General features: G+C 42.9%; 1 protein-coding gene across 4 annotated transcripts; it reads left to right on the forward strand.

Moving 5' to 3' along the window:
* Positions 1–911: 911 nt before the first annotated feature.
* On the forward strand, positions 912–20,564 carry SNRPB2 (small nuclear ribonucleoprotein polypeptide B2). 4 transcript variants are annotated; one of them, XM_039532295.1, is made up of 7 exons: positions 912–960; positions 2,444–2,531; positions 8,166–8,338; positions 12,482–12,622; positions 16,530–16,583; positions 18,172–18,260; positions 20,186–20,564. In XM_039532295.1, the coding sequence occupies exons 2-7, from the start codon at positions 2,468–2,470 to the stop codon at positions 20,343–20,345; spliced, it is 681 nt and encodes a 226-aa protein (XP_039388229.1). In that variant the 5' UTR covers positions 912–960; positions 2,444–2,467; the 3' UTR covers positions 20,346–20,564. The 4 variants fall into 4 exon arrangements, with proteins under 4 accessions (XP_039388229.1, XP_039388226.1, XP_039388230.1 ...); XM_039532292.1 differs by having other exon boundaries at positions 942–1,040; XM_039532296.1 differs by lacking the exon at positions 912–960 and adding an exon at positions 964–982.
* The last annotated feature ends 3,234 nt before the right edge of the window (positions 20,565–23,798 follow it).

The following is a 23,798-nucleotide window of genomic DNA, read 5'->3' on the forward strand; positions in this document are numbered from 1 at the left end:
CCCTCAGGCTTTTCCATCTAACAAGTGCAGAAAGCCAAGTCCTTTCCTGATCCTGGGGCTTCCTTGTCTGTTGCCTTGAAGCCATATGTGCAATTGCGGTAAGGCACATGACTAGGAGCAGGCATGTGACTTAAAACTAAATATCTGAAGTTTAAAGGACTAAAGCGGGACAATAGGCATACTAGGCCTATTTGAAACTGTGAAGCTGTTGGAGCATTTAAAGGGGCTCCACAAGAAGCAAGGCCTAAACATGTCCAGTTTTTTAACCTTTTCTCATAGGTCAGGTTTTCTAAACTTTTAGCATTTTTGTTGCTCGCCTCTGGACGCTTTAATTCATCCACATCTGTCCTACAGTGTGGCACCCAGAATCAGACATAGTACTGCAGCTGGGGCTGCCCTAGTGCCAATAGAGCAGGACATGTCCTACATTCAACACTCCTGCTAAAACACCTGAGTGATACCAGCCCTTTTCACAGGAGCACCACGGGGCAGGCTGGCTCCTGTTCACCCTGGCTCGTCCCAGTAGCGCTACCCCAGCTGGTTCTTCCACACCTGGTGGCTATGCACGTCTAAATCGGCTTCTCTAGGGATGTGCCGCCAACCTCCGTGGCAGCCCTATCAGCGAGGCTGTGCCCCAATGGGGCTGAAGGGCAGGTGATGGGTGAGGCACAACAGGGTCTGGGCAGGCAGGGAACAACGCCACCCATTGGATCCACCCGGAGGCAGAGCCTGGGCTGGCAGCAGGCCCCCTACTGGCCCTGACGGGAGCTTGCTATACCCAAGCCTTGCCGCGTGAGCCCCACAGGCACGTGTGGAGACACGGGAACCGCCATTGCGCTCAGGCCTCTCCCGTCCCGCCCCTGTGAAGGCGCACACGTGCGATGGGGGGAGGGAGAAGAGCGCATCGATGATTGGGTGCGCGATATGTCGATTGTGCATGAGCTCGACTCTTCTGCCTGCGTACGTGAGGTCACGCGTCAGGGTGCGGCGCTGGGAACGGTGGGAAGGCGCGTGCGCGCGGGGACAGCGAGTGCAGCCGGGTGAGGGACGGGTTTGTGCCCCTTCTGCCCCTCTGCTGGGCGATGCGGCGCGGGGGACCCCGTGCCTGTGTCCGGGGAGTATCTGGGGCGCTCCCCTCTGGGGGCAGGCGCGCTGAGCCTGTCTCGGCGGGCGGGCTCGCCCAGCCGCGTTGGGATTGGCCCAAAATAGCCACGAGCTGTGAATTCCTCAGAGCCGGGTGTGGGGCAGCTGGGGCGAAGGTGGCTGGGCGCCATGAGTGGGGGCTGTGCTTGGAGGGGGGGCTGTGGTGTATGCGGGGGGCTGGTGTATGGGGGGGCTGCGCTTGGAGGGGCTGGCTGTCAGGGCTGGTGCAAGGATGTTTCGTGCCGTAGGTGAAACTTCCACCTTGCTCCCCGCCCTGAGGTGCGCCCCCCCCCACGGCAGCTCACCCCCTCTGCCCTGAGGTGTCCCCCCCCTTGCGGCAGCTCCATACCCCCCACTCTCTGCCCTGAGGCACCCCCCCGCCCCAGCTCATCCCTGCTCCGTGCACGAGCACTCTGAGCACGCCATCGCTGCTTCACTTCTCCCACCTCCCAGGCTTGCGGTGCCAGTCAGCTTAGGCACCGCAAGCCTGGGAGGCGGGAGAAGTGAAGCAGACACGGCGTGCTTGGGGAGGAGGCGGGGCAGGGGTGAGCTGTGGTGGGGAGTTCCCTTGCGTGCTGCCCTCCCCCCCTTACTTGCTGCAGGTGGCCCTCTCCACGCTCCCCTGCCCCAGCTCCTTCCGCCTAAATGCCGGTGGTGGCCGAAGGTCCGGCTGCCGCGGTCGCTGCCGAAGAAAATGGTGCCCCCCCCAAATCCCAGCGCCCTAGGCAACTGCCTAGGTCGCCTAAATGGTTGCACCGGCTCTGCTGGCTGTGGTGTATGAGGGGGGCTGTGGTGTGTGCGGGGGACTGTGCTTGGAGAGGGGCTGTGGTGTATGAAGGGGGGCTGCGCTTGGAGGAGCTGGCTATGTGGTGCAGTGGTGGGTCCATGCAGGCGGTGGGGGGCATCGATATTTATATATGAAAGTGATAGGGACCATAAACACTTCAGAGCGTTATTGATGAAAAGGGCAGTGAAAGAGCTGTGTGGGGATGATCGTGGTACAACTCCTGCCCACGCAGAGCTTGATGCTTTCTCAGTGACTTGGGTCCCTGTAGTAGGCTATATTTTTCTGTACCTTGAGAGGTGATGGACCTTTGTTAGTATATGAAAAGTGTATAGCTTTAAAACCTGTGTGCTAGAAAGTGCTTCCTTTTCACCATTGAGTGAGACAGTTCTGGTCCTGTTTTATATAGGCTGATTCTGGCAACACCTGTTTGACCTAAACAAACAAAAACTCTATGAATTTATCTTAATAAATGTAAGTATTTTTAACACATTGTGCTTGTTTCTCTTTTTCTAGGCTCTTGTATAAGCAAGTTAGAAGATGGATATCAGACCAAACCATACCATTTATATCAATAATATAAATGACAACATTAAAAAAGACGGTATGAATCATTTAAAGTTCATATTTTTCATCAGTGTGTTGGGGAAACTATCTCAGAGTAGTATCTCAGAGTAGTATATTTCTGGCTTTCTTCTGTTTATCATCTTAGGGTCCAACTCTACAAACCCTTATGAATGTAAGTAATTTAGTTGTGTGGCTAGTCCCACTGAATCTTGTGTTTATCTTCAGATTGAGACTCATGGCTCCAGTCTTGCAAACCCATACTTACATGAATAGTCTTTCATAATACAAGTGATTCTACAGACATTATTGATACTGCAGTACTTGTGAGTAGTCGGTTATCAGATCAGGCTCTTGTGGTCTGGATGTGGCTTTCCAAAAGTAGTGGTGGTTCTTTTTTCATAGACACACTCCCTGCTGGGATGTAAACAATGTGGAATTATTGTGTAACTAAACCTAGTGAAATAACAGTGGTAATTGGTTACCACCTGGGTTTCTATCTAATGGAACCTGGCAGCGAGGTGATGTGTTTTGGGATCCTCCATATGGAGATGTATATTGGTATAAAAATGTAAATGAAACTAAAAGCACTGTAGAGTTGATAGCAACCAGTGTAACTAGTATCAGAGGGGTAGCCGTGTTAGTCTGGTTCTGTAGAAGCAGCAAAGAATCCTGTGGCACCTTATAGACTAACAGATGTTTTGCAGCATGAGCTTTCGTGGGTGAATACCCACTTCTTCGGATGCAAGCCTAATTACTAATTACTAATATACTAATTACCAGTATACATTCAAGTTTAATACTGCTGTAAAGTGGTGCTCTAAATGTCTGAAAATTGAGTCCCAAAGATTGCCCCTTAGTAATGCGAAGATCAGGGAGTGGATTTAAAAAAAAACAAACATAGTGCAAGTCTCCATGATTCTTAAATCTCCCGATGGGATATTGAACATATTGATGTATGTCAGGAAAGCCAAGTAGGAAAAACTAGAGAAACAGGACAATGGGGGGACACAGTGTGCTGCCAAAAAACAGTTAGAGAAACAATCCTTAATATCGAGTAAAGGGTAAAAGTGGTCTGGTCAAGCATGCATGATCAGCAGAGATCTTAGAAATCTGCTTGCCGCTGAAAACCACATAATTTGTGTTTTTTACAGAGAATTTTTAATTTTAACAGTTTGTTAAAAATAAATAAATAAAAACACACTCAGTGGAACCCTGATTATTTGATATTGCCCCAGTATCAATTAGATCAATTAGGTAGGGCTTTGGCATCAACCCCGGGTAGTGGGGCTCTGGCTGTCAGCTTAAAAATTGTAAATATATCAATAAAACATCGTGTTCAACTGATACCTATATATATTGTGGCTAGGAAAACTAAAGTTCAGCGTTTCATTTTAATTGTGGAAAAACACGGATTACTTTTTTTTTTTTAATCAATGTTTTTTTAATCACTGGAAAACTAGGATCCCTGGTCATCGGTGTGTGAGAACTGGAAATTAATTAGAAAAGAGAAATAACATGAAAATAGCAAGGACAGCAAAAGTTATGCCCATTTACAGATGCATATTGTATGAGTTGCATAAGATATGTGATAGTCATAACACTTTATGATGACTGGAAGAGAACTAAATGAATATGTAATTTGGATATGTATAATATGTTGGAGATTTTAAGTGATAGAGCTTCATAGAAGAAATCCATTGTGATTGCCTGTGCACCAGAAGGTAACTGGCCATTTCCTTTTTCTGTATGTGTCTGTCTTTTCTTTAATAGTAATTGTAATCAAAAGGTATGCTTTAGGCTCAAATAAAGGTTTGAATTAATAAACCTGAGTGTCTCGGACCTGAGCATGTAGCATTCTCGCACAAGAAATACCTAACCATTACCTGCCCTTAGCGTGAAGCAGTCTTGTTTGGGCCTGCTGTGGCTTAGCTCCATGAAACCAACTGCCTCTGGCAGCACAAGCACTAACTTCCAGTGCCTCCGCAAACCCCCCTGCCCACCGTGAAGGCCTTGCTCTCTCTGTATGTCTATAGGCACACACTAATCCCAAAGTCCTTGGAGTGTTCCCTGCAATGTCTAGCCCGGGGTAGTCAATAGATGGACCATGGGCCAAATCCAGACCACCAGATGCTTTTGAATGGACTTGAAAATCTTTTTATTTACTTATCATTGTTTGGGCTTTAAAAAAAAAAAAAAATTCTGGAGTCTGGACTTGACTATATCTTGACCAAGAAATTTGGACCTTGACAAAAAATAGACTACCCCGGTCTAGCCTCTTATCCATTGAACACTCACAAAATTACCAGGCCTGCTATTCCCCAGGGAACAGTACATCCCAGCTTGTAAAATTCAACAGAAGACCATCACTTTGCTTAACACCACAGACCTTAGATCAGGGTTTCTCAAACTTTTTTGCACTGGTGACCCCTTTCACACAGCAAGCCTCTGAGTGCAACCCCCCTCATAAATTAAAAACACTTTTTAAAAAAAATATTTAACACTATTATAAATGCTGGTGGGATCCATAGCAGGGTTTGGGGGGTGGAGGCTGATAGCTCGCAAACCCCCACGTACTAATCCCCAGTTTGAGAACCCCTGCCTTAGATATACTTCTAGTGGGGGAAAAAAATAAGTTTATTATCAAAGAACAAATTAGAGTAATAGTAAGAATACTGGAAACAAATGGTTACTTAAAACAAAATCATGTCATGCTTTCTAGAGACTAATCTAACAAATTACTCTTGTATCTAAAGAAGCTGATCTCATGCAGGATTCTTTCCAGTATTTTTAGCCAACCTTACTTGAGACCCCTTTTTCATAGAGCAAGAGTGCTGTTCTTTTTCTTCGTCAATGAAGGATGCATGGGCGTCTTTTCTGCCCCAAAATATAATAAAGCAAACACCTTTGTGTTCCTCCAAATAAGGTTCTGTGCACCTACTGTGTTTCTTTTCCTTTTAGTTTTCTGAAATTCTTTCTTACAATCCTTCATTTGTCCTCAGTGATGATGTAGCTGGGTCAGTCCCTGGATATATTAGAGAGACAAAGAGAGTGAGTAATATGTTTTATTGGAGCTGTTGGTGGGAGAGACAAGCTTTCAAGCCCTGCCAGAGCTCTTGTACACTTCCCAGACCTGAACTAAGGCCAGGTCCTTACTACAGACCTATATTGGTATAACTGTGTTGTTCAAGCGTGTGAAAAATCAAGAGCGTCTCCCGTTGACATAGCTATTGCCTCCACCAGTGAGGTGGATTAACTATGCTGACAAGAGAAACTCTTCCCTCAGTGTAGTAGAATCTTCACTAAAGCTGTAGCACTGTACATGATGACAAGCCCTCAGAGTGGCACAGCTAAATACAAGGTGGAACAGATGGTTTAGTGTAAACAGTTAACCTGTATCAAGAGACTGTTCAATGTGAAGTAACTCTTTAGCGCACCTCCAATCATGGGGGAGGAAGGAAGAGAAGGGGAGGCAGGTAGGGGAGTTGTTAGTGGATTATAGAATGTTGGAATAAGCCATAAATCTAGTGTGTCTCTATTCAGTCCATGATTTTTAGTGTCTAGCAAAGTTGTGAATTTAAGCTCCCGGGCTTGTCTTTTGAATGTGTGCAGGTTTCTTTTGAGGATAAGGTCAGAGTTTTCACAAAGTGTTCACCCACAGGTGACATGGTGTTTCCGTCTTATCATTTTCCTGTGTGAGCTCATTCAAGAGCCTAGTGATTGTCTAGCTTCACCCACATAGTTGCTATTGAGGCAATTAGTGCACCAGAGAAGGTACGCCACATGTTGTGATAGGTACATGTAGGACATACGGATCTTGAAAGGTGTGTAGTGTTGTGGGTATTGATCACTCTAGCAGTAGAGGTATGTCTTAAGGTTTTGCATCTGTTGCTCTGACAAGGTCTGGTACCGATTTGAGTTGGTGTGTCCTTGTTTGTCGGGAGCTTGTTTCTGATGATAAGCTTGAAGAGGAGGGTTCAGGAAAGTTTTTTCACGATGTGGATCCCATAAAGTATGGGTTGTAGTTTGTTTGATACCCTGTATGGGTTCAAGTGTGGGGTGGTAGGTGGCAAGTAGGGGTGTACAGTCAAAGGGGGTTTTGTATCTGTATTGAAGCAGATTCTCTTGGGGTGTATGGGTGGCCCATTATATGATGCTTTCTCCTTCTCTGGTGGAGCATCCTTGTTTTGGTGAAGGCGGTTCTGAGAGTGTTCAGATGTCTGTCCTGGACTTTTCTTGGAGCATATTCGGTGGTATCTGAGTGCCTGGCTGTAGGTAACAGATTGATTTATTTGTTTTTGGTGTATTTGGGGATGGTTACACACACAACTCCTTACATGGTATCTATATTTTCACAATGATATCGATGACCAGCATGACACTGGCTTTCATTTGAGACCCCACATGACATTCTTAAGTGAATTAGAATATACATATCAGAATCAGGAGATTCTTGTAATCCTTTGTACCTCCTTGCCAGTTGACATTGAGGTTCTTGGGTCACTTTGCAATATTATACAATGCACGTTACATGATAAAGTGTCTGAATGTTCCAGTGGGAAAATTAAGCATAGCTTTTATTTAGAGCACACACTATATTCCCAATAAACCAGAAGGTTGGCATTGTGGAAAATACTTGGTTATAGTCTTTGAAGGGTAAAACTGCATTTAGAATACAGCTTTTATACCTACATCTTTCCATTACCATAGTGTACAGGAGAGCATTCCTTTTAAAGGGAGACTTTCATGACATAACTTTAGGATAATCTTCACACAAAAAGCAATGTATGTGGCCATATGTATCTGATTTCTTGGTCTGTGCTTAGAGAGATTGTCTCTAAGTATGTTTTCTCCCAGCTTCTCTTGCATGACTTGTTATGGTCCCTAAAGTAATATGATTGATGTCAGATAATTTTTTGTTTACCTTAGTTGAAAAGAAAAACACAGAAGAATCATCTGATATTGTCAGACTTCAGCAATGACAAAACAACATACTTCAACAAGTGAAATATCAGGGGGTAGCCGTCTTAGTCTGTATCCACAAAAAATAAGGAATCTGGTGGCACTTTAAAGACTAACAGTTATTTGGGCATAAGCTTTCGTGGGTTAAAAAAAACAAACATCACTTCTTCAGATGCATGGAGCGAAAGTACTGAAGTATGTATCTTAAATGCAAGAACAGTGAGGCAATAGAATAAGTGTTCAGTGCAGGGTGATGAACATAGGTTAACTGGATATGTTTAAGGCCAGACTTTGCACCTACTTTTAAGATTGTCTTAAGATAATGAAAATGACTGTCACAATTCAGTGGGATGGGCTGATGATCCAGAAAGCCTATTCCAATTCACATTTAATTCTTGAAAGAACTGGTTAAGCAAGACAGACATGGAAAAAATCTCTTAATGCTATCACCTGCCTGATTTTAATTAATAATGTGATTGAATCAGGAATAATAATAATAATAAACAGCCCACATCAGTTCTTACACTAATATGAGTGGTATGGCTTTGATTTATAGCTTTGGCTCTGACTTTTTTTGAGTAAAGTAGAATAGCATGTGTTATGTATTTTTCAGAGTTGTAACTTCCTGTTTGAGGCTAGGATAACTTTTTTATAAAAGCACAGTGACATATCCAACCTATATACAGTAATGGCTTTTCTATGCTCTCAACAGAACTGAAGAGATCCTTGTATGCGCTTTTCTCACAGTTTGGTCATGTAGTAGACATTGTGGCTTTAAAGACGATGAAAATGAGAGGACAGGCCTTTGTCATATTTAAAGAACTTGGATCATCCACCAATGCTTTGAGACAGTTACAAGGTTTTCCATTTTACGGCAAACCAATGGTAAGTCTCTCTCTCTTTTTAATGGCACTAGGACAGTACAGTATTTTGCAACAGGGAATCGGATTTTTGTATTTTTCTATCTAGGGTGTGTCTGCTATTTATTTTTCATTGTCATGTTTTTTTCTGTGTGAACATATATATTCATGCATATTTGAGGGGCAATATGCTTAGCTTTCAGATAAGACTGCTTTATTCCAACATCATACTACTTTACATTTATAAATTAGAAGTCTAAATTTTGTATGTTTTCTAAATAAAGGCTTTCAATAATTTTTCTGTGGTGGAGTAAAATTGTATGACATTTAAATGCCTCTAGTTTGCCTTTTTGTTTTTTGTCTTGTATAAGTCAAGTTTTTGTAGTGATGCCATAACATTTGGCTGCATTCACTTATGTTGAAGTTAAGCATTTTTAATTGTTCAATGTTGTCATAGTATTTCTACTTCATAATAAATATTGCTAATACTGAAACTGTTACCCTCTTCAGGATTACAAAATAAACTTCAGAACAATTTATATGAGATGATAATGCTAGATTCTGAATTGCCTTATACTACAAGTATTTACACATTGTATAACTATGCACATGAGTAGTCCTATTTACTTCAGTGGCTTTGTGTGTGAGAGCGTGCTTTTTTCCTATGTTGGTGAGCCTAGAAATCTTGGTGTTTTTTTTTTTTTGCATGCGTCTTCCACCCATTTTTTGTAGTGTGGAGGAACACACAAACAAGGAAACTCTGTACAGAGACATTTTTAATATAGTACACACACACAGTTGTCTTTGCTGTGTGTGGAACACTTTCCAATAGCTTGCCACTCTGTCTGCATCCACCTTGTCCATATGTGAGAGAGAACCAGTAGAATTCATCTGTGCGTGGTGTGGGAATAGCCAGATATTTATGAAATTTTATAGTCTAGCAGAAAAAACAGATGCTTAGACAACTGTGGTACAGCTCTGAATTCTCCAAACTAAAAAGATAAAAGATCTAAAAGAGATACTTCATCCATCCATCCTGTTCAGCTGAACACTTCACTTAAAAAATTCATGTGTTGAGAAATGCTGATGACGGGTTCTGCTCAATAACTATCCAAAGCTGCGTGCACCAGTGCATGTTCATTTTCATCATCTGAGGCAGGTGCCAGCAGAAGGTTGATTTTCTTTTTTGGTGATTCAGATTCTGTATTTCTTCCTCAGAGTGTTCCTTTTTTTAAGGATTTGGACCGTATTTTCCACATCTCATCCCTCTCAGATTTTTGGAAGGCACTTCAGATTCTTAGACCTTGGGTTGAATGCTCTTGCTATCTTGAGAAATTTCCTATTGGTTCCTTCTCTCACTGCAGATTTGACAAAACACAAAGTGTTTTCAAATCGAACAACATATGCTGGGTCATCCTGAGACCACCCATAACATGAAATGTATGGCAGAATGTGGGTAAAACCATGGAGCGGGGAGACATACAATTATTCCCCATGGAGTTCAGTCACAAATGTAATTAACGCATTTTTAACGCGTATCATCAGCATGGAAGCATGTCCTGTGGAATGGTGGTCAAAGCATGAAGGGGCATACGGATGTTGAGCATATTTGGCATGTAAATACCTTGCAACTCTGGCTACAACAGTGTAGTGTGAATGCCTGTACTCACTTTCAGATGACATTGTAAATAAGAATTGGGCAGCATTATCTCCTGTAAATGTAAGTAAACTTGTTTGTCTTAGTGATTGGCTGAACAAGAAGTAGGACTGAGTCGACTTGTAGGTGCTACAGTTTTTTACATTGTTTTGTTTTTGAGTGTAGTGGTTGTGTTGTGGTTTTTTTTTTGTTTTTTTTTAAAAAAACATTCTACATATGGAAGAGCAGCTTACAAGATAGAGATTGAATTCCAGTACTTGTATGAGGTATTTTTCAATTCACAGTAAAAGATAAAAAGAAATAAAGTATTTATAATAAATATAAAGTGGGCACTGTACACTGTGTTGTAATTGAAATAAATATTTGAAAATGTAGAAAAAATCCAAATATATTTATAATTGTAAATTGGTATTCGATTATTGTTCAACAGTGCGATTAAAACTGTAATTAATCATGACTTTTTTTTTATTTGTTTTGCGTTACTCTTGAGTTTAACTGTCAACAGAAAGTGAGAGCAGGCATTTGCATGGTACTTTTGTAGCCAGCATTGCCAGGTATTTACGTGCCAGATATGCTAAACATTTGATGCCCCTTCATGCTTTGGCCACCATTCCAGAGGACATGCTTTCATGCTGATGACACTCGTTTAAAAAAAAAAAAAAAGCGTTAATTAAATTTGTGACGGAACTCTTTGGGGAGAATTATGTCCCCTGCTCTGTTTTATCTGCATTTTGCCGTACATTTCATGTTATAGGAGTCTCAGATGATAACCTAGCACATGTTGTTCATTTTAAGAACACTTTTACTGCAGATCTCACAAAATGCAAAGAAGATACCAATGTGCAATTTCTAAAGATAGCTATAGCACTTGACCCAGGTTTAAGAATCTGAAGTGCCTTCCCACATCTGAGAGGGACAAGGTGTGGTGCATGCTTTCAGAAGTTTTAAAAAAGCAACACTCAGGTGCGGAAACTACGGAACCCGAACAACCAAAAAGAAGAATCAACCTTCTGCTGGTGGTATCTGACTAAGATAATGAAAATGAACATGCATCAATCCGCACTGCTTTGGATTGTTATCAAGCAGAACCCATCATCAGCATGGATGCATGTCCCCTGGAATGGTGGTTGAAGCATGAAGGGACATATGAATCTTTATCGCATTTGGCACATAAATAGCTTGTGACGCTGGCTACAACAGTGCCATGAGAATGCATATTCTCACTTTCAGGTGACATTGTAAACAAGAAATGGGCAGCATTTTCTCCTGTAAATGTAAACAAACTTGTTTGTCTGAACGATTGGCTGAAGTAAGGCTGAGTGACTTCTAAAACTTCAGAGCCTACATTTTTGTTTTTGAGTGCAGTTAGGTAACAAAATTCTACATTTGTAAGTTGCACTCTCATGACAAAGATTGCACTACAGTACTTGTATGAGGTGAATTGAAAAATACTATTTTTACATTGCAAATATTTGTAATAAAAATAATATACACTTTGATTTCAGTTAGAACACAGAATACAATATATATGAAAAGGTAGGAAAAATAAAACACCCAAAATATTTAATACATTTCGATTGGTATTCTATTGTTTAACAGCACAGTTAAAACTGCGATTAATCACAATTTTTTGAGTTAATCGTGTGAGTTAACAGTGACTAATCAACAGCCCTAATATGTTTTATAATTACTTTTCCAAGTACTTGCTTTAATTGCCAGAAGGATGTTCAGTATTTTGGAATGGGATGGGAACTGATCTACATGACTGCATAGAAGAGAGGAAGTTACCACATGAACCATCTCTCTACTAAAATGATATTGATTTCCCCCTTTCTCTTGCACCTTTTTCAATGTCTTGCATCCTCAGTGGTGGCTTTGCCTCCCTTTTACTGGCTCTGCTGCTAGTTTCTTGCCTCAAGAGTTTCCTCAACTTTCTTTACTGCCAGTAATAAAGGAATGTCATAGTGACTATCTCCTTCCAGTTGCTCTAATCCAGTGGTTCTCAGCATGCAGCTGACATGCTCAGGGCCATATAGGCAGTATATGGCCACAATGGTAAATAAGTTGAGAACCACTGCTCTAATCCATGCCTGGGGATATGAATTTGAACTGACGGCAGCATAGTAGCTTTCATATAAAAGAGAATGTCCTATAGTTCACATTATTCCTCTATTTCATTCTTATTCTTTTTTGTTCCCTTAAGGTTCCACTGTGACTAGTTTATAAACACTTAAAGAGTATCCAAAAAGGGTTTATTTAAAAACATCCTTTTCAGCTGAGTCATTTAACCGTCCTTCATCAACCTCTTCTATCTTTTTGCATGTTTTAAACAAAAGACGGTTGGTGAATTCAGCATATTCTGTGAGTAGTTTCTATTACAGTGAAGTTTTTAATGTAAGAAATTCTTGTAGGAATTCCAGGGTTCTGCTAGGTATTTGGGGCCTTAATGAGGCTAGTGCAAGCTGTTCAACATAGTGAAATCTAAAATGTTCTGCTTTCTTGTTTAAACAGCGTATTCAGTATGCAAAAACAGATTCTGATGTGATTTCCAAAATGCGCGGTACATTTGCTGATAAGGAAAAGAGGAAAGAAAAGAAAAAGGCTAAATCCCTGGAGCAGTCAGCTAATGCAGCAAATAAAAAACTTGGTCAGGTAAGTGGACTGTGTAAACCAAATCAAGATTCCTGACTTCTAGAACAAGTTTGAAGGGTTTTTTCTGCATGGAACAAACTCCTTTAATGTAATAGTTACAATCCTCCTTGTTAAAACTATAGGTATTTTGGGGGAATATATGTAAGAGACTAATTCTGGCCTTTCCTTTGGCCTGTTGGCAGCCCCTTGGGTTGTCAGAAAATGCATGATGGTGATGGCAGCCTTACTCGGAAGGCAAGGCGTTTGAGTCTACCCTTACCTCGACGACTGGTTGGTCCAAGGCCCAGATGAAAGCCAGCATCAGTCTGGTCCAACCTACCTTCTGAGTCCTGGGCTTGTTGATAAATGAGCAAAAGTAAACTTGTCATCCCCATACAGAGGATAGAGTTTGTTGGTGCAGTGCTCGATTCTACCTAAGACAGAGTCTTCCTCGCAGAGACTAGCTTCTAGACAATGTTGGCTCTGATATCAAAGGTCAAGGCCAACCCTGTCATGACAGCCTGTTTTTGCCTCAAACTTTTAGGTCACATTTACGTGGTACAGCATGCTAGACTTTGCATCAGACCCCTTCAGGTTAGGCTGGCCTCAGTGTACTTGGCTGGACTCAATGCTTACAGTTCCTTCCCCAGTCCTTGCCTCTCTCGACTGGTGGAGGGATCCCTGATCAGGGGGTGTGGGCGTTCCCTTTGTCACTCTCCAACCAGCAGTATCCCTAATTTCGGACATGTCCAGTCTAGGTTGGGGGCTTACTTCAAGCACCTTGGGGCCTGTGGTCCCAGGAGGAGCTCTTCTTGCATATAAAAGTCGGAGCTCAGAGCGGCCCAGCTAGTGTGCCAGGTGTTTTTACTGCAGAACGCAGGCAGAATTATATGAGTGCTCATGGACAACATGGCAGCCACGTTTTACATCAACAGAGAGGAGTGCGTTGTGCCACCCTGTCAAGAGGCCATTCGTCTATGAGACTTCAGAGTGAAACCCTCCATCCACCTTGAAGCTTCCTACCTTCCGGGAGCCTGGAACGCTCTGCAAGATCATCTCAGCAGGTCTTTCTCCTCTCACCATGAGTGATCTCTTCACCCTGGCGTAACCATATCCATCTTCTAGCTGGGGTGTTTCCTCATGTAGACCTGTTCGCAACCAAGCAGAACAGGAAATGTCAGCAGTTTTGCTCTCTGCGTGGTCACAGCCCAGGTGCTCTCTCAGATGCATTCCTACTCCTGTAGACAAAGCTTCTGTTCTATGCATTTTCCCCCTCATTCCTCTGGTACACAAGGTCCTTGTGAAAGTCAAGCAAGATAAAGCAAGGGTTATTCTTATTAGCCCCTGCATGGCTGCATCAGCACTGGTTCGGCACACTACTGGATCTGTAAGTAGCAACCCTATTGCTGCTCCTGCCCCTCCCAGACCTGATCTTGCAAGATCATGGCTGTTGGCTCCACCTGAACCTCAAGGCCCTCCACCTGACTGCATGGATGATCCATGGTTGAATCCAGCAGTGATGGCCTGTTCAGAACAAGTCCACCAGGTCTTGCTAGGTAGTAGGAAACCATCTACTACAGTGACTTACCTAGCCAAGTAGAATTGTTTCTTGGTGTGGTCTTCCCAATGAGGCCTCTCACCAACTCAGTCACTCCTCCAGTCAGTACTAGAATACCTGCTTTATCTGAAACAGGGCCTAGCCATTTCATCGGTCAAGGTGCATCTAGTAGCAATCTCAGCCTTCCATCCTCTCATGGACAGTAGGTTGGTCTTCTCACATGAGATGTCCATTCACGTCTTCAAGAGATTAGGGAGACTTTACCCTCAAATTCGTGAACCTATCCCACTCTAAACCTGGTCCTGTCAAGATTCCTGGGCCTGCCCTTAGAGCCACTGGCATCGCGCCCCCTGTCATATCTCTCCTGGAAGGTCACCTTCCTGGTAGCAGTTACCTTGGCCAGGAAGATCTCAAATCAGGACCCTTACGTTAGAAAACACTGTGTACAGGGGCTCTAAGGACGAGGTTCAACTGTGCCTCCACCCAGCGTTCCTCCCAAAGGTGGTCCTGCAGTTTCATAGTAACCAGGCTATTTTCCTGCCTGTTTTCTTCCCAAAACTGCACAAGAATATGGAGAAGCGGTGTCTCCTGGCCTTTTACATTGAGAGAACCAAACTGTTCCATAAATCTACACAGCTCTTGTTGGCAGTAGCAGACAGGATGAAAGGCCTAATGGTTTCGATCCAGATGGTTTTTCATACTGGATTACTTCCTGCGTTCATAGGGCAGCTATGAGCAGGCAGGTGTCATACCTCCTGTCAGCTTGACAGCCCATTCATGAGAGCTCAGGCTTCATGAGTGGTGTTTCTGGCTCAGATCCCAATCAAAGACATCTGCAGAGCAGAGACCTGGTCATCAGTACATACTTTCTCCTCCCACTAGCAGGCTAGGGATGACGCCAAGTTTGGTAGAGCAGTGTTGCAATCCGCATGTCCATGAACTCCAAGCCCACTTCTGCAGGTAACGCTTGGGAGTCACCTAATGGGGAATAGAAATGAGCAAACACTCGGGGGGGGGGGGGGGGAGGAGGGAAGGTTAGTAACTTTCTGTAACTGTTTTCTCTGAGATTTGTTGCTCGTGTCCATTCCATGATCCACCCTTTTGCATCTCTGTCAGAGTTAGCCAGTAAGAAGGAACTGAGAAGGTGCAGGACAAGCTGGACCCCTCATACCAGTGCATAGTCAGATCAACAATGTAACAATCAAAATTCTTTATCTTCTGATATAGAAAACAAATAACAAGTAACTTCTCCCTAACTACCCCAAAATTGGGTCCAACTCCGATTACATAAATATGTCTAGATGATCATGATGGTCCCTTCTGGACTTAAAGTCTGACTTTATAAGCAGTAGTAGTACTAGCAGTACCCAAAACATAGTCTGCGGACTGCTAGTGATCCCTAGACCACTTCCTAGTGGTATGTGGAGAAGTGGCTGGTCACATGGTGCTGCTTGTCTTACTTTCCAGCTGAGAGAAACAGAAGATATCTGAGAGAAGACAAAATGAACAAAAGTAGGAAGTGTGATTAGCTTTTTTCAGAAATCACTTGCTGATCTTTAATGTTAAGTAAAAATACACAAATACTTCCACAGTATTACTCTGCAGTGTGTAATAGTTGCACCTAAGCACTATGCAATAGCAAATGGGAGGGGAGCTGGTCCATGCAATCGCAGATGGGAATGGAGTTGGCCCATAAGATATTATCTCCATTAAAAGGTGGTCTGCACTGGAGAAGTTGACTAATGCCTGTATAATAGAAAACACCAACATTAAGAATAAACAGTAAATTCTGTAGATAGTTTTGGTAGGTGTTGTAGAGCTATTGTTGCCTTAACTTCACCACCATTTTGAAATAACTTAAAGAACTCAAATACTGATTTTGAATTTGTGCTGGAGGAGCCTATATGGATTTATCTGTACCTCAGTCAGAAAGCATATAGTACTGTCTTCAACAGAACCATGTTTAGAAACACCTCTAAAATTGCCTTTCTCTGTCTGTGAAATCCACCTTTTCAGGAGGCAGATGGAATACAATAATTTGCCATATCTACTGATTCACCTTAGAATCTATTCCGACCTAATGGCCGTGTCTTCTCCAGCAGTCTGGTGGGGGTTTAAAACCCAGTGGCTTCATGTTTCCTACTAGCAACTATTCTGCAAACTATGAACGGTCCATGGACCACAGTTTAGGAAACAGTGCCTTAAGATTAAAGGGTTGGTTAGGATTAAGATGCTCTCTCAGGCTCCTTGAAAACCAAACTGGTATGGATATGTGCTTTCAAATTGAAAATTATAGAAAACTTTTTAGTGCTGGGTTTTTGTTTTTTTTTGGTAAAATCATGTTTTTTCTAACTGTGCTTAATCTCCCAGGGAACAACACAGAATTCTTTGAATGTCCAAGGGGCTTCGTCACAGAATCAACAGGTAATTCTTATTAGTTTGTTTATTCCTGCCATTACGTTTTCTGTTTGAGAATTAGCAGGAAGAGAGAGCACTAAACAAACATCATTTAATATTTGTGTTATACAATAGAACTCCAGTATTTAAAAAAAGCGTATTTGACTAGTTTAGAATTGTTTTAAATTGGACTTTGGTGGGGAATTTCTGCAGTATATAGAATGAGTTCATTGTACGTGCTCTGAATTTTGTTATATCCTCCCCCCTTCTCCCTTAACTGACATGTATGGAGAGACAGCTGCTATTATAAACTTCAGGCCTGATTTTTAGTTTTTTCCCAGCTCTTTTTATTTCACAATTCCCATGGCATAAAGGGGGCAGAAACAGCATCTGGAGAATATCCCCAGTATATGGGATTTTATTGGACACCATAGAACTGTCAGAACACCTATATGTTGTCCTCTGGATAGTCCCCTAATGTAGAGGGTGTATTGGAGAATAGAGGAAGTGTGGCCAGAGCACCCCCAGATGACCTCGGGCAGCTGTATGTGTTTGAGCTGCCTCAAGGCTGCTCTCACATAGATTGGGAGTTGAGTAGGCCCCTTAACATGGCCAAGAATTCAAAGAAGCCAGAAAATTGCGGAAAGCTATTTTTGTGTCCTCCCCCCCCCCCCCCCCCGGTTCTTGTGCCAATTGCAAGGATTGAGAATTGGACCCGGTGTCTTTGTGGGAACAAACAGAGACAGCTGCCTGAGTTCATCTAAGGGTGATCTGGCAGTTGAGACTAGCTGGAGCACAGCATGCTCCAGACCCAGCGTCTGTGTGGGCATTGTCCCCTCTCTGCTGTTGAGGAATTTAATATATATACCTTCATAAGAAGCATGGCCAGAAAAGTGTAACGGACAATGCTGAATGTTCAGGTCTCTGTACAGCCCTCTCCCTTCAAAGTTGATGACTTTGTAACTAGTTGTAATACCTGGCTTATTCTTCTCAGCTGAAGGGAATTACCTAATTATACTAAAGCCAAGTAAAGTAGAGATACTTTGCTGATCCCTGACATTGAGACACCTCCCTGTTCACTTGAGAAGGTACTGAACTACTATATGCAAAGCATCAGCAAATCTGTCTCTAGCAATGAATATTCAGTGTGCCACTGAAGCAACATCAGGAAGTATACATATCTTCAAATAGAATGGTTACTCCCTCGACTTTACTACAGCACGCTGTTCAAAGCTGGTAAATTCTATGGAAGTGATAACTGACATGGTCAACTACCTTTTTAGATATTTATGCCTTTTTAAAATTAGCAGTTCTACATGCTTACAGTAAATGAATTTGAAATACCTCTGTCCCCCAACTTACTGCATCTCTTGATATTATACTAATAACATACTAACACTGATAGCAGAGAAAATGGACCAATTAAAAATGTACTAAAGGGATTGTGAAAGATACAGCTTAGCCAATAAGTGACTGAAGTCTAAACCAGTCTTATGAGGAACATTAACAGTACGTTAGTTTCTTTCCAGTAGTTTCAGTGGAAGTATAAAGAAAGTAGATGAGTGCTACTTATATTTTGCATGACTTGTTGAATTATGTTTTCCTGTTGTTGTAGGTGCCTGATAATCCACCAAACTATATACTCTTCCTTAATAACTTGCCAGAAGAGACAAATGAGATGATGCTGTCTATGCTATTTAATCAGTAAGTTGTGTATATAACATTTTTTCTCCTTTCATTCTCCATTATATGCGCGCACACTCACTCACTCTTTCCTCAGCCCTGACCTGTAGGGGATACTTAAAAATATGAAAGTTCAGTCTTGGGTCCATTTAATCCTTGGCCTTACTGCTGAAAATACAGCCATGTAAATTGTGGTGGCTCTTTAATATGAACACCTGCCCATTAGGAACTAGAGAGACAAGGTGGATGAGGTAATATCTTTTATTGGACCAGCTTCTCTTGGTGAGAGGAACAAGTTTCAGGTCAGACCTGAAGAAGAGCTCTTTATAAGCTCGAAAGCTTGTGTCCCTCACCGTAGCAGTTGGTTCAGTAAAAGATATTACCTCATGTACCTTGTCACTAATAACCTGGGAACCACACAGCTACAACAGCACTGCATACAGCATTAGGAACTAGCTCAATTCACGTAGACCACCTACACCCATCAGGTGGTTATGACTTGCAACCAATCTGGGTTAGAGTTCAAGCTAGTGACTTTGCAGTGAAAGACTCCAGTCACAGAAATGACTATAGAATGTATATGATTTTAAGTCAATCTCAAACTTTTGGAAGCTCAGCTCCCCCTTTGGGAAGATGAAACCCACTTTCTTCCTCCTTGCAACCATCATTTGGTTTTTAAGGTCCACTTATCTTACCAGATGCATCTTCCTCATGCTGGCTAGTCTTTCATGTGGTCCCGGGAATATACAACCCACTGTCTTGGGCATGTTATAGAGCTTCATAATATGATCCTCCTCCTTTCTTATACAATCAATATCAACATTTTAAACTGTCATTGGTACCTGAGTTAGCATTCAGTGAAATTAATGGGGAATTTCACATCTTGGTGCTCTTAGTTCAGGCTCTCTGCAAACGCAGGCAGATGTTGCTGCATCATTTTAATTTGCTTCTTGTTTTGAAGGCTTTCTCTGCAACCATAACAGTAAACACTTCATTTAAAAAAAAAAAAAAAGCTGAGACAATTGAAAGTATTGTACATGCTGTCTGAGACTTGGGGTGTGCTCCAAACTTTGTTTTGCTCATGAATAATTTGTCTGTTTTCCATTCTCATTTGTCTTATAGTGACACTGTTTGTTTCTTCCTCCTCTGCGTTTCCTCATTTTCTAAATAACTTAAACGGCTACATGAATTTACTCCATCTGCTCAGAAAATTCACTACTGGGTTGAGATTGATTTAGGAAAGTTTCAGCAATTCAGGGACAATTTACAGTTATAAGCACTTGCAATGGAGTTATAATCGATATGAAATTGTAATGATGATCTTTGCTGTACTGTGTTCCAGGAATAGGAAATGTTACTTAAATAACTTTAAAGTATTAATCTACTATCGCAATGATACTCCACATATGCTGCGTTGGGCCTGGATATGTAGCTCTTGGGGAATCTTTGAATTTCAGTGGAGCCATTCTTGGTCTCATCCAATGTAGCATAGGGATTGAAGCGAATGGAAGTACCATGTTCCCTCAGGTGAAGCAGGAAAGTGCGGAGAGTGGGGAGGAGGTGGGAAAACATCCCTCCTGGGGTCCCTGTGTCATGGGGAGAAAGCTTCATTTGATGGTCTATCAGAATAGTATGACATCCTGACTTCGTTTGCTTGATGTTTTTGCCCTAATGCCCCACACATAATGGAGCAATGATGATGTAACCTCGTGCTGCTGCAGATATGACAACTGCAGTGTGGAGAATGAGTTTCTCTCCCACTTCATTCACTAGTCAAGTAGCATCTCATTTCCTTAAAGATAACTACTCTGCTACTTTTAAATGTGTTACTAGTAGTGACTGTTATAGTATTGGGTGCTTATGATAAGCCTTAACAGTTGCTTGAGAGATTTACCATCCGATATAATCAGTCATTTTATCTGGATGACTTCTCCTTTATTTTAAAGGTTCCCTGGCTTCAAAGAAGTACGTCTAGTGCCTGGGAGACATGACATTGCTTTTGTGGAGTTTGAAAATGAAGGACAGGCAGGAGCTGCTCGTGATGCTCTCCAAGGGTTCAAGATTACTCCATCCCATGCAATGAAAATCACATATGCTAAGAAATAACATGGATGTTATCTTAAAAGGACTGTTTTGTATAACATGATACCACCTTTTTGGCCAACTAAAATTTTCTTTTTTTTTTAAGAGTAAGGAGACATTTGTGTAAAACTGTAAGAGATACTCAAGTAGGACAACTGTAGATTTCTACATCTAGTGGATAGTAACTTGCTGTGCTGAAATCCTAACTTGGTTAAAAATAAATGCTATTTTTATTTTGTTGAAGCTGTGGTTTTGCATCTGTTTTATTGGCTAACGATTTTCCTACTGATGTTTCACTGTCTCAGAAGACTGTTGGGTTTTTTTTGGGTTTTTTTTTTTAAAACAAAGCCTAACTTTGGAACAAGAATGATGGAGACAGGAATCCAATATGTTTGGATTAAATACAGCATCATATTTACACTGTTTTCAGTTTGATTGAAAAACAATCCTTTCTTTGATAAGGAGGTCAGGCTCTTGTAGCCAAAGGAAGCAAGAGGGGAGTGGTGATTCTCCAGTCCCTGAGAGTAGGGAGTGAAGCATGTCACTGGTGGCTTCATCCCCTGAAACTGTGATACACGTAGAAAAGGAATTTGTGGGCTGGGTGGGGCGGGGGAAGGTGTGCAGGTGATAGTTTGGGTCTCTTTCCTGCTTTCCTATTCTTGTATCTCTGATCTCTATATCTTGTTTCTAATGATTCTGGAGTCTTTAATGGCAAGGTGGTTTAGGGGACCTTTCTGGTACTCTACAATGCTGCTGCAGGATAGCTTTTTCCATCTCTAACAAAGGGTTTCTGTTCCCCCAGATCACAGCCGCTCAGCAGAACGCGGGAGAGCCGAGTGCTGATGGGCTAGAGGGTCCCAGCAGTGGTTATGCAGCAGGGGCAGTGTCTGCAGTCACCATGGGCCACACCCTGCGCTCCAGACAACCCAGGCTGGTTCCCTGGATTGCAAAGGGGACTTTAGCTTGTAGAATTGGTGCTGGTGCCTGTGTCCACAACTGGGATGTTTTCATGAGGCTACTCCATGGTCCATGAAGCGCCATGCAAGCAAGGGGAGAACGGACATTAGAGAGCGAGGCCGGTGCCTTTGCAGGGCTGCTGCAGTCGAACATCCACAGCCAGAAGAGAGACGATGGGAAACTCGCTTCAATGGCTGGCCACAACCACAGCAGCTGTCTCATAAAGCTCTGCTCATGCTCCAGCCAACAGGCAGGATGAAGAGCCACACTGGGAGAGCCTGATTTGCAATTAGCAAGACGTGGTTTTTTCAGTGGATTATGCTGCCGTGACCATCTATTTCCTGCAATGTGCACATCCAGCCTCCCTGGCTGACCTCAGTGGGAGCTAGGTTCTCCGTGCCCATAGGACAGGGCTGGCCTTACCATGAGGCGAACTGAGGCGGCTGCCACAGGTGCCAGACTGTGGGCGGGCGCCACTAGGACCCAGAGTGTAGAAAAATTGTGTCTGGTGCTGGTGCATATGTTTTCTCGCTGCTCGAGATGCACAGAGATGGTGGAGTGCTGTGCTGGAGAAAGGGGGCCCAAGAGACATAACAGGCAGGCAGGAGAAAAGGTGAGAGGGAATAACAGAAAGCAACAGGAGCTTCAGGGAGAGAGAGGAGGAGGAGCCTCTTATGTACCTCTTGAGCACCCCCAGGAGCCTGGACAGATTAACACCAGCTTCTCAGGGAGCTTCCTATTTCCTGAAGTAGTAGGAGCCGGTTAGGCCCTTAAGAGGCTGATATCTTCCCTCACTCAGGCCCTGCTACCAGCCTGCTTCTTTGTCCCCTTCAACTGAGTGTTGAGAGCCACTCTAGCTGGCACAGAACAGCCGTCATGAGTGAAAGAAGGAAACGCCCCTCTGGGGCAGCATTCAGAAAAAGAAAGCAATCAAAAGAAGCTTTTCTGTCTAAGCAGGAAGGAGCTCTCCCGAGATACAGAGACACAAATGTTCACGGTGAGCCTTCCATCCCCAGTGAGGATGTGAGTGGCGAGGAGATGCCTGATCTTCCAGTTAGTCAGAGTGCAGGCGACCTGGCAGCTACTGCAGCATCCATATCTCCATCCCAAATGGATGTAAACCATGCACATGCCTGAAGAAAAGTGTAGATCAGAGAAGAGTGTGGTGGAGGCACAAGAAACAGCTGCTGATGAGTTTAGTTCCTTAAGTCTAGATGATCCAGGACTGTGGACCCACCTGAGCAGTAGCCTGAGGACTTCCTTGTACTGCATGGGCCACAGCAAGTGAAAAACTTCATGTTCCCAAAGACAATGAAAATAGAAGCTTCCATCCAACACATTCCTGGTGTGAAATCCCCAATGGTGACAAAGTGGAGAGGTCATGGCTTAGGTACTCAAAACCCCAGAATACTGCATACTGTTTTTGTTGCAAACTCCTCCAGTCTAACGTTCCAGCCACATTGCGTTCTACAGGAACAAAGGACTGGAAAAATCTGGCTAGAAATGTGGCATGCCATGAGAAGGCAGCAAATCACCAGAGAGCATCTCATAGGCGGAAAGAGCTTGAGATGAGCCTAAGGGTAAAGTCCACCATAGATGATCAGCATCAAGAGAAGATTGCATCAGAGTCTCTTTACTGGCAAAATGTTCTGAAAAGGCTCATTGCCATTGTGAGAATGCTGCTACCCAAAACCCAGCACTGTGTGGCACTTCAGATCAGCTACATATGCCAAACAATGGAAACTTCCTTAAAATTGTGGGGCTGATGGCTGAGTTTGATGCCATAGTTGTCATTATGGAGGATAATGCTATGACAGGAACTGTTCTTGGGAGAACAGTAGCAGAGGGAAATGGAATCACCAGAAACATACATAACTTCAAATTTCTGTGTGGCTTAGTGTTGTGGCATGACATACTGTTTGAAATAAATGTTGTAAGCAAGAGACTCCAAGGTGTTGACCTTGATATATCTGGCGCAATGGAACAACTGGACAAAGCAAAGTCAGACCTACAGTCTGACCGGTCAGATGAGGGATTTCAAACCGTTCTGAAGAGTGCACAGAAGTTGGCAGAGGAACTTCACACTGAAGCTATTTTCCCACCCATTCAAGAATACAAGAGTCACCGAAGAAGACAACATTTTGATTACGAGGCAGGGGATAATCCCATAAGAGACCCCAAACTGAAAGCCCTTTCAAGTTACATTTCAGCGGGATCTACTCCAAAGGCTGTTCTGGAATATATGTGCACAAATAAGATGACCAGCCTCTTTCAAAATGCTTTTGTTGCTCTGCACATACTTCTATCACTTCCTGTAACAGTTGCCACTGGAGAACGCAGCTTCTCCACGCTGAAGTTAATAAAAACACGTCTACACTCCACAATGACACAGGTCAGCCTTGCATCCATCTCAATAGAGCGTGAGCTGGCCCAGACGGTGGACATGCAGGAAGCAGAAGCAGTTCAAATCTTTGCAACCAAGAAGGCACGGAAAACACCGCTTTGATTATTCAAACAGAT

The sequence above is a fragment of the Mauremys reevesii genome, linkage group 3 (assembly GCF_016161935.1).
Source record: "Mauremys reevesii isolate NIE-2019 linkage group 3, ASM1616193v1, whole genome shotgun sequence".
NCBI classification, from domain to species: Eukaryota; Metazoa; Chordata; order Testudines; family Geoemydidae; genus Mauremys; species Mauremys reevesii.